This window comes from Sarcophilus harrisii, chromosome 6 (assembly GCF_902635505.1).
Source record: "Sarcophilus harrisii chromosome 6, mSarHar1.11, whole genome shotgun sequence".
NCBI lineage: Eukaryota > Metazoa > Chordata > Mammalia > Dasyuromorphia > Dasyuridae > Sarcophilus > Sarcophilus harrisii.
In genome coordinates this window covers 239535616-239552072 of record NC_045431.1, presented here as the reverse complement: position 1 = coordinate 239552072, position 16457 = coordinate 239535616, and the positions used below count along the sequence as shown (strand labels likewise).

General features: G+C 45.8%; 1 protein-coding gene across 15 annotated transcripts in view; it reads left to right on the top strand.

Moving 5' to 3' along the window:
* Nucleotides 1-16457, top strand: part of PPP6R3 (protein phosphatase 6 regulatory subunit 3) — an 81500-nt gene that overhangs the window by 46220 nt on the left and 18823 nt on the right. For all 15 annotated transcript variants that reach the window (XM_031942159.1, XM_031942158.1, XM_031942157.1 and 12 more), the window contains 8 exons: nt 799-911; nt 3613-3726; nt 8933-9062; nt 11113-11265; nt 12989-13138; nt 13851-13915; nt 14781-14896; nt 15833-15918. In XM_031942159.1, the coding sequence (XP_031798019.1) occupies nt 799-911; nt 3613-3726; nt 8933-9062; nt 11113-11265; nt 12989-13138; nt 13851-13915; nt 14781-14896; nt 15833-15918 (927 nt within the window). The remainder of the gene's footprint in view (nt 1-798; nt 912-3612; nt 3727-8932; nt 9063-11112; nt 11266-12988; nt 13139-13850; nt 13916-14780; nt 14897-15832; nt 15919-16457) is intronic.

The window sequence follows — 16457 nt, the reverse complement described above, 5'->3', positions numbered from 1 at the left end:
CAGCATTAGGTGTTTGTAAGGAGCAGGATGGCATTACGTGGGTGAATTACGACTTTGTGTTACATCATTTAATATTTGCTGAGCACAGTCGTTCAGTATTGAGGGCTTGAAGGAAGGTGGCGTGTGCTGTAAAGAAAGGAGAACCCTCTCCCTCCGTTACATTTGGTGCCGTTTGACCAGCTGGCGTCACTATTAGGAAGAACTTACTTTGGGAGCCTGAGGACCAGGGAGAATGACCATGGCCCACAAAGAGGTGCCAGCCTAAATGAGGGAGAACACCTTGGGGATCATTTGCTGGGTGTTTTTGAACAGAACTAATTCAGTGTGCAGAAACCACCGAGTAACCGTGAAACCACCGTGTCCAAAGAAGGCACGACTCTCCCAGATTCCCAAGAAACAATTCTGCCTTGTGGATAACTCTCTTCATTCCAAAGAAGCTGAGTGTAAAAGGTTGACTATTGTTTGGGGGTGGTTTCCCATTTGTTTTATGTGCTAGGCTATTAATTTTGAGATCTGCAAAAGTTGTCTCTGCTCTACTGGATTATTGTTCTACCTGTATTCAGAGATTGATTGTATAATTGCCTCCAGTATCCTGAGGCTTTTGGGTCCAGCCACAATTTAAATGTGAAATGGGGGGAATCTCTATCTCTGTCTGTCTGTCTCTGTCTCTTTCACACACACACACACACACACACACACACACACACAAACACACACACACACACGTCCCCAATCTTCCTGATCTGCTTCCCCTTTTTTCAGGGCTGATGGTCCTAAAAACTCTGCTTTTCTCCTTAGCGACATTCTAATGCCTCGCAGTCACTCTGTGAAATTATCCGCCTCAGCAGAGACCAGATGTTACAAGTCCAGAACAGCTCAGAACCGGACCCCTTGCTCGCCACTCTAGAGAAGTACGTTCTCCATGTTGTGCAGCGGTTCGCTGCCCTACAGGCTGGAGGGGAGGGGTGGTGCTTTTGTTCGTTCTTTTTTCATCTCATTGGAGAGTTCAGTTTGTGAGGCCATTGGAGCCTCGTGATGTCGGTGACCTGACAGTGGCTGTGTGGGTCAGTGTGCAGTGCGGCAGAGCTGCCCGGCACGCTTTGAGGTGTTCTGTCCTGCCTGCAGCCTGTGGCTTCTGACCAACACTGTTTTCCCTTTCATTTTGAAATCTGATTCTTCAGAAGTTCTGCTTTTCTGGGCTGGGGACACCTTAAATGCAAGCCCTTGTAAACTTCTCACACTGGTTTTTCTCTTTGATTTTTCATGGCTATACCATCATTATCAAAGTGACATGTTCGATTGATTTGAATTGGAGAAAGGTGACCCCAGAGAGTTTGTGCTTGTCATGGATTCCCTGTAGTCTGCTGTGGCCACTCGGCCCCTGGGTTTTCTGGGGCCTCAGGAGCACACTTGCTGGTTAGCATCACTTGGATAGAGTCCCTGGTAACCAGCAGTTTGATGGGTGGGGGCTCCCCCATCCGCCCACTGTGGCTCCCTAAGGATTTCTAAAGTATTCCTTGCTTTTCTTCAAAGGGGGATGTGGCTTGAAGGAGAAACTCTTAGGCACTAACTTGTGCTTTTCTCCCTCCCTGTGAGAAGTGTTCATCTCCAGTGTGCACAAGGAGAGAGCAGGCCTTTTGGCCAAGGAAGGCCCGCAACCGTGCTCTACCTCTGACCCCAGATCTCTTGGGCCTCTCAGGCCTCCCTGGGCAGTTTTCCCAAGAGTAGATTTGGGGGGGGAGAGGGGGGAGGGGACTGTGTTTCCTCATTAATGAATTCACAGGTCAGCCCGCCCCCCTCCACACTGGGAAAATGGGAAGGGGCGGGTGTTCCCTGGCTTAGGAGGTAAAGGAGGAAGGGCTTATTCTGTCATAAGATGTGGAGAGGGCTTAGTGCCTCCTTCTGGTTCAGATGTAAATTATTTTGGAATTAGGAGATTAGACTTTCAGTAGGATAAAGCTGTAACTGCTACTATTCCCTGGTTTTTGCATATATGCTGTTTTCTATGTAGTTTACAATTCAGGAGCAGGCCCTGAGGAACTAAGAGTAGATCTGTAGGTCACAAGCCTAATTAATGAATACTTCCTAGTCACTGGCATACCTTCATAGGAAGGGCTCCCTAGCAGTCTGGGAATTTCCACTCCAGGAATCACTGAGAAGATGTGAACAAATAACAGACCAGTGGAATTTGATAGGCCCTCTCCCCTTCCCCCCGCCCCCGAAATTAACCTTGGCAGAGGCCATGACATCACAAGACTTAAAGAGAGGCGGTTGTGGGGTTGAGGGCTCTCCTAGCTGTAGGTCCCAGGCCCTCCCCCAGTGAGGCTTATCTGTTGGATGAGGTAGGAAACAGCCCTGATCTCTGTCACAGGGACAAAAAGTTAAACGTGGGTATGTGCACATTATTACAGACTTGTATTTTTAGTCATGTCCGATTCTTCACAACCCCATTTAGGGTTTCCTTGGCAAAGATACTGAAGTAGTTGGCCAGCTCATTTGACAGATAAGGAAACTGAGGCAGCCGGGGGAAGTGACTTGTTCAGAGTCACTCAGCTGGGAAGTCTTTTCTGACTTTTCTGGCACTCCATCCACTGCTCCTCTTAGCTTTCCCCATGTGCAGAACCCCCACATCAGATTAGGGATGAGAGCCCAGGCCCTGCATCCCCCAGGACAGCCCCCTCTGTTTAGGACACATTTTCCCTTTGCTTAGCGACATTTCCTGCTTCTCCCAGTTGTGCCCTGTGACCGAGCAGAACGAACCCTGTCCCTGTGAGCTCTCTTCGGGGCTTGGGCCTCTGCCCCCGGCCTTCTGCTGCTCCCCCGGAGCCTAGGCTTCTGCAGGCCCCTCGCCCCGCAACAAAACGCTGCCATTGCCTTTTGGGGTATCTGCCCAGGCCCCTGGCGAGAGTGCCAAGACCGATGAAGTTACAACCGGTATTGTGATCACTTCTTATAAACGGCCGGGTGCTTTCTGTACATTGTTTGCCCGGCGACTCACCATTGTGGGGTCTCACAGGGACCCCGTGAGAGGGGGCTGGGGTATTGTCCCCACCTAGGAACCTTATTCATGGCCAGAAGCAGAGGGGGAGAGTCATTGACCGTGCCATATCTTGAGCCTTTGGGGCTTGGGAAAAGGAGGCATCTGTGAAAATATCATAATCCTTTTACATGTTTTTTTTTGGTTTTTGGGGGGTTTTTTGAGTAAAAAAGGTTGACTTTTTTTTTCTACCCAAGGACTGATCATTGGGAAATCAAGTACTTTGAGGCTTTTCAGTATCATATATACTTTATATATCCAACCCTTAATTTATTCGTTGGATGTGCTGCTAAAAAGGCACGAGATATTCAGTAGCAAAAAGAAATTGCATGTTATGGAAGAAGCCTGCTTCATCCTACTGTCAGTGCATTGCTGGTAGGACACAAGAGGTGCTGATCCATTTGGCACATGCCAGGTAGGGCTCAGTGACCCCCGGCGGCAGCGGCATGGATGGCCTTCCATCCTCCTGGGGCCCACCTGAGCTGGCACACTTGGGCGGCTTTTGTGCCCTCCGCAGATGCAGCTTTCTTTGCAGGCGTGATGCTTACGGTGCTCCCTGCTCTGTCTGTTCCCAGGCAAGAGATTATTGAGCAGCTTCTAGCAAATATTTTCCACAAGGAAAAGAACGAGTCGGCGATCGTCAGTGCGATCCAGATACTGCTGACTTTGCTGGAGACACGACGGCCAACGTAAGTTTGCTCTTGCCTTTCGCAAGCATCTGCTGGCATCTTCATCTCTTGATCATCTTTGTTTTTAATCACTTCCATTTCCCAGCATATCCCACTCAGAACCAAAAGGGAGCAGGGAGTCAGCAAGCTGAGCTGATGCAGCCCGAGCTTCCCAGGGCTTTGGGCCCTCGTCTTCCACTCTGGGGAAGGCTCCCCCATCCCTCATGGATGCTGCCGCTTAGTTGGGTTCCTTCTTGAACCTCTTAAGTTAGGGTTAGTTTGGGGTGAATATCAGCAGCGTGGTGAGATTTACCTGGTCTTTGCAGGGACTGTGGCAGACTTGAGGTGATGAGGATGCTTTTTTTCTGCTTCTCCTGCTCACCTTCCCGTGGTCAGGCTGTCCCTGACAGCTAGTTTTTACTCCGTTTCATTTGTATTTGTGTGTGTGTGTGTGTGACCTCCTCGATGTATCCTGAGTGATAATGGAATCTCTGGCTCGGAGGGTATGGACCTTTAGGACATTTTCTTTGCCTGCGGGCAGGCCGGTCTTCCCCCAGTGTCTCCAATGTTGACCTCTTTTGTTTTTGGTCATTTTTGCCAATTTGTGCCATGCATGAGGTGAAACCACAAAGGGCTTTAAATTTGTACTTTTTCTTACTGATGATTATTAAAAGTTTCCATTAATAGATTTTCTTTTAATGGTACTTAATGGTATTTTTGTTAAGAATACCCACCCGAAGGGATTGACCAACGTAGCCGTGTGCCCTTGTGGTTAAACATGGGGTTATATTTTTGTTAGAGAATTAGAACAGAGTTTATTGGTCTGGTCCAGAGGTAGCCTCTACTACCACTCGGGCTCCCTGGCTCCCTTCCCCTTCTATCTGGGTTCAAATACAAATGACTTTGGCATTTGAAGCTGTCCATACCCTGCCTCCTGCTGCCTTTAAGGTCTTAAAGTTACAATCTTCCCACCCCGTAATCTCTCACTTTCTGTCCCGGTTCCTTTATGCTGATCTGGTCTGTGCTCAGAGGACCCACCCTCCCTCCCTGCTCAAGCATCACCTCCACCTATGGTGTTTCTGGGTCTCCCACCTTGTTTATACTTACCTTGTATGTTCTCATTGATTTCTGGTGTCGCCCAGTTAAAATGTCAGCTTCTTGTAGGAAGGGGTGGTTTGGGCTTCATGTATCCTCAGCTCTGAGCACGGAGCCTGGTACTCAGCAGTCACTTATTTGTTTATTGATTAATTAAAAACCTCAGGAATGTAACATTGTAGATCCAGTGAAATAATGGATCCAAAGTGTTTTGTAAATCTCACTTTGGGAGCATAAAAATACCATATAAATAGGAGGATGGATTCACATTGTACAAGGCCATGTGGGGCTTGAGAGCCAGCCTTGGAGTAAAGAATGCTTGGTAAGAAGTCCTGCTGCTGACACTGAGCTCTGGGCACTCTAATACCTGCCTTGGACGAGGGGTCATGGACCCAGCATGGGGTAGAACTCATGTCCTGTTGGTCCAGGAAGTTCTTTTAAAGCTGGCAGTGACCAAACTATGTAGTGTGAGCAATCCTTACACCACTTGGATCTGTTTTCTGTGCAGAATATATAGGAAGCATGTCCCAGTTTGGTCAGGCGGCCGTGTGAGACGAGCTCTGGGGTTTGGAAGCGTTGCTGTTAACTCGCCAGACCCCTCAGGTCCCGGGCTTGCTTCTTCTTCTCGCCATTGTCTTTGTCAGAAAGAGCTGGACAAGGATGGGGCTTTGTGTTTGGGTGCCTGGGTTTCCTGCAGATGTGCATTTGGTGCATATCTCTTCCCTGGGCCCTTTTCCAAGGGAATACAAGTAAGGGTTAGGTGTAGCTGCAAGAAGGGGATGGGAGGAAGAGGATGTTGTCAAGGAGTAATAGATGTCCCTGATGAAGTGAGAGGTCAGAAAGGAGAGCTTGAACATAGTCCTCCAAGGTGGCTTGGAGGGACCACAAGCATCAGCAGGTCCCAAGTGTTCTGCTCCCTCCATTGGTCTTGGCACTGGCTTTACAGATCCTTGTCCAGGCCCTTTTCTATAGAAATGGAAGCAGGCACCATGTGGGCAGCAGATGTCAAAGGCCCACCAGGGAATTGGGTTGAGTGCCACTTGTGGATAGGATCAGCAGTTTGCCCTGATGGAAGAAGCAGGTGGTTAACTGGTTTACAAAGTTGAATAGTTCCGATAAAAAAGCTTCATAGGAAAGGCTGCCTGTGCCACTTGGTATTATTCAAACTTGGGAGTATTTTACTTAAAATTTTTTAATTAAAAAAATAAAATTTTTGGGTCACCCTCATTCCTCGTTTGATGTCTGTATAGAAAAGTTGAATTTTCGATTCAATGTTTTTTCATGTTTAGATTCTCCAATTTGCCCTCATCCTTTCCCTCACTAAGAAGGCAAGAAATACAAAACATTGCAAATATAAACTTATGCAAAACAAAGTTTCCACATTATTCATATTTCTTAAAAAGAAAGATAGATATATTCTTCAGTCTGCCCTGAGTCCTCCATCTTCTTTCCTGGAGGTGGATCTCATCTTTGAAATTGTCATAAATCATTTCATTGATCAGAGAAGTCAGATCTTTTTTTCTTTTACATGTTACCTTAACTGCATTGATCAGAGAAGCCTGGTCTGTTGTTACAGTGTTGCCTTTACTACATTGATCAGAAAAGCCTGGTCTATTGTTATAATGTTACCTTTACTATGTATGATGATGTCCTGGCTCACTCATTTCACTTTGCCAGGTTCATAGGAATCTTTGCATGTTTTTCTGAACCCATTCTGATTGTCATCTCCTATAACCTAATTATAGTCCAACACAATCCTATTCCATGATCTCTTCAGCTGTTCCCCAATTCATGGACATCTCTTACATTTCCAGTTCTTTACCACCACAAAAAGAACTGCTTATAAATAGTTTTTGTCCATATGGGTTCTTCTTTTTCTTTGATCTCCTTGGGATTTGATCCTAGTACCAGTTTTGTCGAATTAAAGGCTATGCTTGACATTGAATGGCTTTTGGGGCATAGTTCTAAATTGTCCTCTAGAATGTTCATAGCTCCAACAACAGTGCATTAGTGTCCTCATTTTCCCATATCCCTTCCAGCATTGGTCATTTTCTTTTTCTGTCATTTTAGTCAATTTTTAATGGACATGAAATGGTCTCTTTTTTTAAATTATTAGTGATTTAGAGCACTTTTTCCCATAAGACTATTGATATTTAGATTGCGTCCTCTAAAAACTGCTTATTCATATTCCTTGATCATTTATCAATTACAGAATGACACTTATTCTTATAAATTTGAGTCAGTTCTATACGCTTGAGAAATGTTGCCTTTATTAGAAAAACCCCGCAAAGATTTCCTCCCCCCCCCTCCCCCCACATTTTAGCCACATTGGTGTTGTGTTTGTGCACAATTTTATGTAATCAAAGTTGTTTGTTTTACCTTCTTTGAATTTCTCTTTCTTGTTTGGTTATCTCTTTTCCTGTCCATAGATCTGACAGATAATTTCTTTCTTGCTCTTCTAATTTGGTTATGACTTACTCATTTGAATATTTTTTTTGTACTTGGTGTGAGATGTTCTATATGTCACTTTCTGCCTTTTCCCAACCATTTTTGTCTCATATTGACTTCTTTCCCAAATAGTTGGAATATTTGGCTTTATTAAACATTGTCACTGCCCTCATTTGCTTCTGTCTATTGCATATTGCATTTTATCTCGATCTGATTTTTCTGTTCTAACCTAGAACCAGATTATTTTAGTAATTACAACTTTGTAGCATAGTTTGAAAACTGCTAGTGCTAGACCCTCCTTCCAACCCCCGTTTCATTGATCCCTTAGATATTCTTGATCTTTTATTCTTCCATATGAATTTTGTTATTTTTTTCTAGCTCTGTAAAATTCTTTAGTAGTTTGATAGGTGTGACACTGAATAAGTAAATGACTTTTGGTAGTATTGCCATTTTTATCATACTGGCTTGGCCCACCCTTGAGCGAGTTACTTCTATCTGTGTTTATTTGTGTAAAGAATGTTTTATAATTGTGTTCCTGGAGTTCCTGTACATGCCTTGGTGAGTGGACCCCCAACTGCTTTTTATACTGTCTTCAGTTATTTTTAATGTAATTTCTCATTCTATCTCTTCCTGCTGGGTTTTGTTGGGAACATTATAGCCATGCTTATGATTTGTGTGGGTTTTTGAGAAACAAAATTTCAAAACAATGCTTTGAGAAGCTTTTGTACCCTGCCTGCCTCTAGGGTTTCCTAATGTTATAGTTATGGCAGTACCCACGTTTCTTTGGCTGTCTTTGTCATCTAGAGAGGAAGGTTTGATGAGGTTGTAGTTCAGTATCTTTAGCACTCTTTTGGGATAATTTAGAAATCTTGTCAGTGTATGAAATATCTAAAGTGTTGGTAAACAGCGTGCTGTAGTTATGCTTTTCCCACATCCTATAGTAGTGATGCTTCTCACTCATCTGCATTTGTGGCTAGCCAAGACTCCCCAGGGAGGAAGTAACCATTTTGGCCCTCACAATATTTCCTAGATAGTCCTAGAGGACTAGAGGTTAGAATCTGCAGTATAATGCCCTAGCAGTCTGCTCTGATAGAACAATTAGGCTGGGAGCCTTTTGGCCTCCTGATAATGGTTTTTGCTTTTTTTCTCCATAAGGTGACCTCTGACTGTGACCACCCTTCATCTCCATTAGCATAGAAAAGCTGCTTGATGTTGCAGACTTCTTTTCTCTCTCTCTCTCTCTCTCTCTCTCTCTCACTCACTCACTCACCTTAGAAATAAATATTTGTAGAATAGTTTAAAATGTAAGTAAGCGCATTGGGAATAGAGTTTGTTTCATTTGTTTGTCGCTCCATCACCCAATACCTGACTCAGAGTAGATGCTAAATAAATGTTTGTTGATGGATTGATTCCTGCCTTCAGAGTCAAATCCATGCAGTGGATGGAGTCTTGGCTTCATTTGACAGAGAAAAGAAAGAACTCTTAGTTTCCTCCCTGATGGCAGTGCCTTGATCGTCTGTTGGACTGTGTCCATTCTATTAAACTCCGCTCCTAATATTATTGTGCAATATCTCAGTCTTCTATAGAGAAGGATGTTGGTCATATTGTGAATTCCCTCTTTCAAAGAATTGAATGATTTACATTATTGTTTATTAGTAGACAAATTAATTTGCTTTATTTCAAGATTTGAAGGCCATATAGAAATCTGCCCACCAGGCATGAGTCATTCGGCATATTCAGTCAACAAAAGTGTTTTAGAAGCTATAAGAGGAAGACTTTCAGCTTTCCATGAACTCCTGCTTGAGCCTCCCAAGGTAAGTTCACGAAATTAAGAAAAATTTGTCTCTTTATTAGTTCTGGCCTCAGAACCTACTGGTAAATCTTGTCTTCATAAACTCCTTTACTTTCCTGCAATTAACCATGAGTAAAAACATGCTGAAAATAATATAACGGAATTAGGAGGAAAACCCTGACAACCACTGTTCTGGTGATTCTTGACACAGAACTCCCTAATTTCTGATGGGCTCTTTAATGTACTATATGTTATCTTAATTGGTAAAATTGAAAAGTCCTAGAGTGAAAGTAGTAGAATTTCTCACTTTTGAAAATTTGGGTGTTTTTTTTTTTTCCTCTCTCCCCAAGAACCAGTCTTTGAATTAAATATGGGATAATGCCTTAAAGATAATTCTTATCATATTTTGTTACATACAGTTCTCATCTCTGAAACTGTCATCCAGAAACTGACAGTCTTTGATGAGGTGTATACTAACTAAGGATGGTAGTGACCATCTTGTTTCAAAGCTCTCTTAGTGAGAGAGCAAGAAATTGCCAGGACTGTATGGGACTTGAAGAGTTTTCAGCTTTCATCTACCTAATTAAGTCCTTTTTTTGCCAATGGACAGGAGAGAGTAATGATGCTCCTTACAGTGGTCAGAGCCACAGGGATATGTCTGTTATTTGGGGATGTTCTAGGGCGATCCTTAGAAGGTGGGGAGGCAGCCTTGGTATCCCAGTCTGAATCTTTGTGTTAGCTGTGGCTCACAGTTACCTCTCTGAGGTGCCGTGGGATGTAACTTTGGTCCAGATGAATTTTGTAACATGCTCTCTGGACAGCTAGCTGCCAGGTCCTAGAAAAGCTCCAGTGGTCACCATTGGGAATGATTATTGTTAACTAATAAGCAGGTAAAATACATTTTTTTTTTTTTTTGCTTAACCTCAGCATTTTGGGAATATTTCTATTCAGAATTTGAAAATTCTCAACTTGGAGCATTCTGTTTAAGTCTGAGTTTCTTTGAATGAATGTTGCTGCCAAGATTTTCCAGTTTCTAATGACATAGACATCAGTGGAGGTAGTTTCCATCTGGGATTCCACTTGGTACTTGCTAACTTCTGGGGGTCTTCTCTTTGTGTTAATTATAATATACTCCTTTTTGATAGATGCTAAAAGTATTGGACCAATCCCGAATGCAGCCTCAAGGTGGCTCTAGATTGGGAATCAGCCTTGGTAATAGCCAAGGCATGCCATGAATATAAAGCCATACCCCTGGATACCAGTGGCAAAGCACAGTGAGGGGAGTTGAAGAGGGCCATTAATCAGCTCTTCCTGCCTAAGTTCTTATGGAACGACGACGTGATAGTTGGGAGAGATGTCTTTCTGGGCTTTGTGCTATGGGGCATGCTCCTCTCCTAAAAGGCTTTTTTGTAGTGTCCTAACGTATTTCTGTGAACCACAGGTTCTTTAAGCTGTTTTGTGGCCTGAACACTAGGCATATTCCTGAGAAGCCTATAAAAACTTGTCTCAGAAACAAGATTGCCACCTGCATAAAACAGATAGGATTACATTGAAATAAATGTCAGGTTTTTTTCCACCAAATTCATCCTCTGAAATCTTTCCCTTGTCTCTAGGATAAAGTTGCCTGCTTTAGACCCTCTATGGCTTTTGAAATATTTTTTAAGTCTCCAAATTTTGGGTTAAGCTGGCATATACTGAGTGTAAAATGGGAAGAGTGTATCTATGGAAGTGGGAAGAAATTTGCAGCTACATAGGATGAGGGATTATTAAAAAGGTAGAATGGAGTTCACTGAGCTCGTCTTCAAAATAAAAAGATGAGAATAGGTGACTTTCAGGCCCCTTTTAGTCCCAGATCCTTTGAGAACAATTTCTCTTGTATTTTGGTTCCGTTACATTAGTTAATGTACATGTGGCCATGGAAATGATTTATTGGAAATCAACCTGGCCTGCTAATCCTAGTCTGAAGATTATTATTAATTTTTTTTTCCTGAAAAATTGGAGCCAGCCTATACACAAACCACTTTATGGAAAGTGATATTTTGGTTTGAGACCAAGTGTTTTTCTCTCTTTAGAAAAGTGTTATGAAGACAACATGGGGTGTGTTGGACCCTCCTGTGGGGAATACTCGCTTAAATGTGATCCGACTGATCTCGAGCCTCTTACAAACCAACACAAATAGTGTCAATGTGGACCTCATGGAACTCAACAGCATTGGCGTGATCCTGGTAAGGGCTCACATGACTAGTGCCCCAGCCCTTGGGTCCACTGGGGAGCGTGTCCGAGGATTGTGCTCTGGAAGCTTTGTTTGCACAGCATCCCCTCTCTCCTGTATCCTCAATAGACTCCCCCACAGTCCATCTGTCAGTTTGTCCATGTTTATGGGGGCTGTGGAGTCTATGTTCCGTCCAGAGCTTTGGCTGTGAGGTCGGGGGGAATGGGGTTGGGGGGACTGGGCAGAACTTCCCCTGGGCCTTTCCTCGTTTTTGTGACCATCCTCTCTGACTTGCCCTTTCCAGCCTCCCCTTTCTCCATTCCATCTTCTAGCCAGCCAAAGAATTCTTTGTGAATCTCAGTTCTGAGCAGGCCCGTGCCTACCGCTTCCCTCGAACCTCCCCATTTGGGCCTGGAAGGCCCTTCGTAGCTTGGCTCCCCCATGTTACTCCAGCAACTGCCCATTGCAGTGCCTTTGCCCTGGCTGTCCCCCAAGTCTGGGATGCGTTCTCCAAGTCTTCTTGTCCCTGCTTTCCTTTGAAAGTTGGCCCAAGAGCTGCATCTTCAGTGCGAGGCCTTCCCTCCCTGCTAGTAGGTCGTCCTTCTGGGTGTGGGAGCATGCGCACGAGCGTCACACGCTGGACTTGTAGGAAGGTGTGTGGACCCCCTCAGGAGAGAACAAGCCCCCTGAGGGCAAGACTGCCCCACTGCCTTTGACCGCTTGGCTAGTCGGTGTGCTTAGGCCAGGAAAGTTCACGTGGGAATTGTCTGTCCTTTGTTTTCGTTACTTGATTCCGAAGAGCTTGAGGAATCTCCTGGATTCTTCCAGATGATCTAATATCAGGAACAGGTATCGTGGGGAAGAGAGAGTCGGTAGGGTGTCATTTTTAAAAAGCATTTCTTGGGGGGAAAAGGAAACCAAAGAATCCCTGAAGTAGAATCGTGATCTCGATGCTCTCTTCCCTAGGAGAGGGTGCGAATCTTCCCCCCTCGGGGGAGTCAGTAAGAGTCATTCTTACCTGTGTTCTCTGATCTGCTTTCTTCTCTCATTCTGACTAGTCTTGGCTAGAAAGTGAACAGTAGCCCTAGCCCACAGAATTCTGGCTGTTCAGCACACAGAAGACAAATACGGTTTTGCAGCATCATTAAATTCAGGCCGATGGCGGGCCTTTTGGTAGGATTGTTTTCAGTCCCTCGTTGGAATGTCAGAATTTGACTGAGGCTTTATGATTTTGGTCGGTGCCCCGTCCCCAGAGCATGGCTCTCAGGCTGTCTGTGAGCGGGTAAGGGGCTCCCCGTGTTCCTTTGTCACACGCCTTTGGCTGACGCTGCAGGATTTGCAGACCAGGAGCTCTGTGGGGAATGATCACACTGCTCAGGAAGACTGGCCGCTGCAATGGCGCGATGTGTGTTGTGTGCATGTGTGCCCGTGTGCACCTCTCATTGAAAACCCCTTCTGTCGAGAGCTTACCATCGCAGGTGCTTCATGCTCTTCCTCCGAGACTCTGTGAAAATACTCATGGACCCATAGAGCGGACAGACCTTTTCTACCGTCCAGGCTGATTGTTCATTTAAGTGTGACCTATGCTGAGACCCTCCATTCTCACTTTGTAGACATACCATGGCTGCTGATTGAATTTCCTTTAGTGAAATTGTGTTTTAAATTCATTTGTAGAGTGAACTGAGAGTTTTAAATAAAGCTCTCGCTCTTTCTCTCCCTCTCTTTTTTTTTGGCAGGATATGTTCTTCAAATATACATGGAATAACTTTTTACATACTCAAGTAGAAATCTGTATTGCCTTGATTCTTGCAAGCCCTTTTGAAAGCCCAGAAAATGGCACTGTTACTGATCAAGATTCCACTGGTGACAATCTTTTACTGAGACACGTAAGAGCCCTCTCTTCCTGTGTGTGCTTGAATGAGGGAATGGACATTGGGGAGCACCGTGGGTGGTTTTAGGGCTTGGAACCTGCCTTTTGGGGGGTAGATGCCTTCACCTTCCTGAGCTTCAGTTAACACATCTGTGTGGGCTCAGCCGGCCGAGCCCCCCGTTGCTAGCTTCTCCCTTCCTGGGGGCCAAGTTCCCACATGAAACATTTCTTTTTTTTTTTTTTTTTTCTTTTCTGAATCTGCCTCTCCACCTGCATTAAAGCAGCTTCTCCTTAGTCCTTTTGGCATGATTTACTTAGCATTTCTGCCCTGAAAGAAGCACACGGTTGGGCCGTCATTTCTAATTTATCCCCAGACCCTGGTTCCCTGTAGGAATATCTTTGTATCTTTGGTCAGACTTCTTGGATTAATTTTCCTAGCTGGTCTCAGTCCTGAAAAAGCAAGTCTTTTTTTTCCTTTGAATTTCCAGATTAGTTTGACTTGCTATAATGGGAGGCCCTGTGTTTGACCATCTGTCTTGTGTTCTGGGAACTTTTTCTCATGGCTTGTAGTCACATCAGTTTTGTTTAGAGGTATATTCTCTCATCACCTTTGTTGACAGTTTAAATCATACATAATGATCTGTGACTACACTGCTTTTATGGTGAAAATGTTTCAATGTTAACTGGATTTTTTTTCCTTTCTCTTAAAAATAAACAAACAAAAACAGCTGTTTCTTAAGTGCCAGTTAGTGGAACGAATACTTGAAGCCTGGGAAATGAATGAGAAGAAACAGTGAGTAATCACATTTTTCTCTCTTGGGAAACGCATTTAGATTTGTAAGTTAATTAGGCAGCAGGTCCTAAAGTGCAGAAAGTTCTCAGTATCTGAACCTGTGGACCTGAAAGCTGTGCTTAGCCCTGACCCGTTTGTGGGACCCAGTGTGAGGCATGGAGGTGTGAAGGATAGGCAAAAGTGGACTCGGCTCTGTCACCTGAGATGGGGGAGGGGGAAACCTCCTCAGCTTCCATGTAGAAAGCCAGCCAGTCAGGTGCACCTGGGTTCATGGAGGGTGATTTTTAGGTGTGGGGCTGACCAGAAGGCAGGTATACTTTGACAGAAGCTCTCTTATCCTTGAAAGTCCCTGAGATTGGGGGGAAAACCCCTTATTGGGGACCATCGGACCTTGGTGCCCATTTAGTCATCCTCACTGAATTGGCTTTAATAGCAAACAAGAGCTTTTTTTTTTTTTTTTTCCAAACAAGAGCTTTTCTTACTGGCTGTGGAAAACCATGCCGAGCACAGAGGCGCAGTGCGCCTGGAACATGCCTTAGGCTGACCGGCGCCCGCTCAGAGTTTGTTCTCTGGTCTGGCTCACCAGACCCAAAGAAAAGGGCACCCCTCACCCAGGAGGGGCTTTTTATCATCTAAACCCAACTCAAGGAGGGTCAAGGCACTGAAAATGGACTGTCAGGTGTTCAAAGGGGCTTCCCCACTCCTTGTTTGCCAGCCCTTTCCCATAGCAGCTACCTGATCGTTCAGATAATGTTGAGATCACAGATGCTTGCCCACAAACCCATTTCCCAAGGGCCTGAACACTTGGTCAGGTATCAGTTTAGCCCAGTGTCCCTACTCAGTCCCGACATTGTCCTTCTTTCAGGGCCGAAGGAGGCCGACGCCATGGTTACATGGGCCACTTAACGAGGATCGCTAACTGCATCGTGCACAGCACGGACAAGGGGCCAAACAGCACGTTAGTGCAGCAGCTGATTAAAGGCAAGTCGGTTTTAGATTCATTCTCTCCAAATTACACATTCTGGGTCCTTCCAGCATGCTCTGTGTAGTGCCTTATTTCACGGTCACCATTTTTATTTTAAGAAGCACATCATGGTGCAGGTGCCCCAGGGAATCTGCTCTAGGGTTTCTCCACCAGCAGCGGCCATCAGAGGTGATCATGGCGTGGTTTTGAAAGTGGGGCTTTTTAGCCTTTAAAAACAACACAGACCGGTCTCCCAGAGTGCTCTTGTTCTTGTTGGGGGCCCTTTGTGCTCCCAGGTACACATGACTCTGAGGAGGGCTTGGGTCTCCCCAGGTTTCTGAAGGGCCCATGACCCACCTGGGTTGTAGAACTTCATTTCAGCTTGTGGATTGCTCTCGTGTGAACCTCCAGTTTCCTTCGGCCTCTCCCTATCCCTAGCTGGGCTGGCAGGATCTGTCCCCTTTAGTCAGCATTTGGCCTCTATTGGGGTCCCTGTGTTGCTCTCCCCTACCATAAATGGGGGCGACTTTGAGCTACCCCAGCAATCATTGGTAGCCAGATGAGAGCTGGGTTTGTCCAGATGAAAAAGCAGTCTGTCTCGTGGAGAGGCCGGGGCACCTGCTGAGCAACTGGCAAGCCTCTTCTCTGAGGGTCTCTGGAAGGGCCGCCAGGAAACTCAGCGCCGACCCCTCTGAAGACTGGAGCTGGGTGCTTCCCGGGGGGTGAGGGGGGAAGGCGTTTGGGTACCCACTTTAGGGTCCAAGCTTTGCCGAACTGCCCTTGGGGCTTGGCGGCCACTTGGCTGTAGGAGGCCAAGGGGTTAGACTGAAGCCATGGGATGCTCCAGGTCGAGAGGGCCAGGTCCTGGGCGTGAGGCTCTTGCCCACAAATCCTGTGGTTTGTGCACGTACAGTAGGGCTGCCCAGTGATGCTGTTTCCTTTCTGTCTCACAGAGCTTCCAGACGACGTCAGGGAACGTTGGGAGACCTTCTGCAGCAGCTCTCTGGGGGAGACGAACAAGCGCAACACGGTAGACCTGGTACGTGGGAGGAGGCGGGAGCGGCAGCTGAACACAGGCCCCACGGGCCTGCGGCGCCCCCTCTGTGCCTGGTCACAGAGAGCATCTCAGTTGGTCCTCACCACAACCCTGCAAAGTAGGTGCTCACCTTATCCCATTTTACAGCGGAGGAAACTGAGGCAGGCAGTGGTGAAGTGACTTGATCAGGGTCCCACCCCTGGTCCAGCTCTGAGGCCCCATTTAAGTTCAGGCTTCCCTGACTGCAGGTCCTGGCTCCACAGTGCAGGGGGCAATTTTGAACCAAAGCTGGATTGGTTAAAAGGAGAGAGAAGAAAGCCTGAGTTCTTAAGCTTCTCCCTTTTTGTCTTTTAAGAGCTTCTCGAGGAGCTGCCTCCATTCTGTTCTGACCCTCCAAGGCCCCTCATTTTATCGGCCATTTGTAACTATGGGGCATGGAGCATAGACCTCCTCATGGGGGTGTCTCCAAACTTTGTTGGGTTACTAGCACCTTGCTGGCTCAAGCTGGGCTTTGCACCCAGTGAGGGGAGGGGGGCTATTCC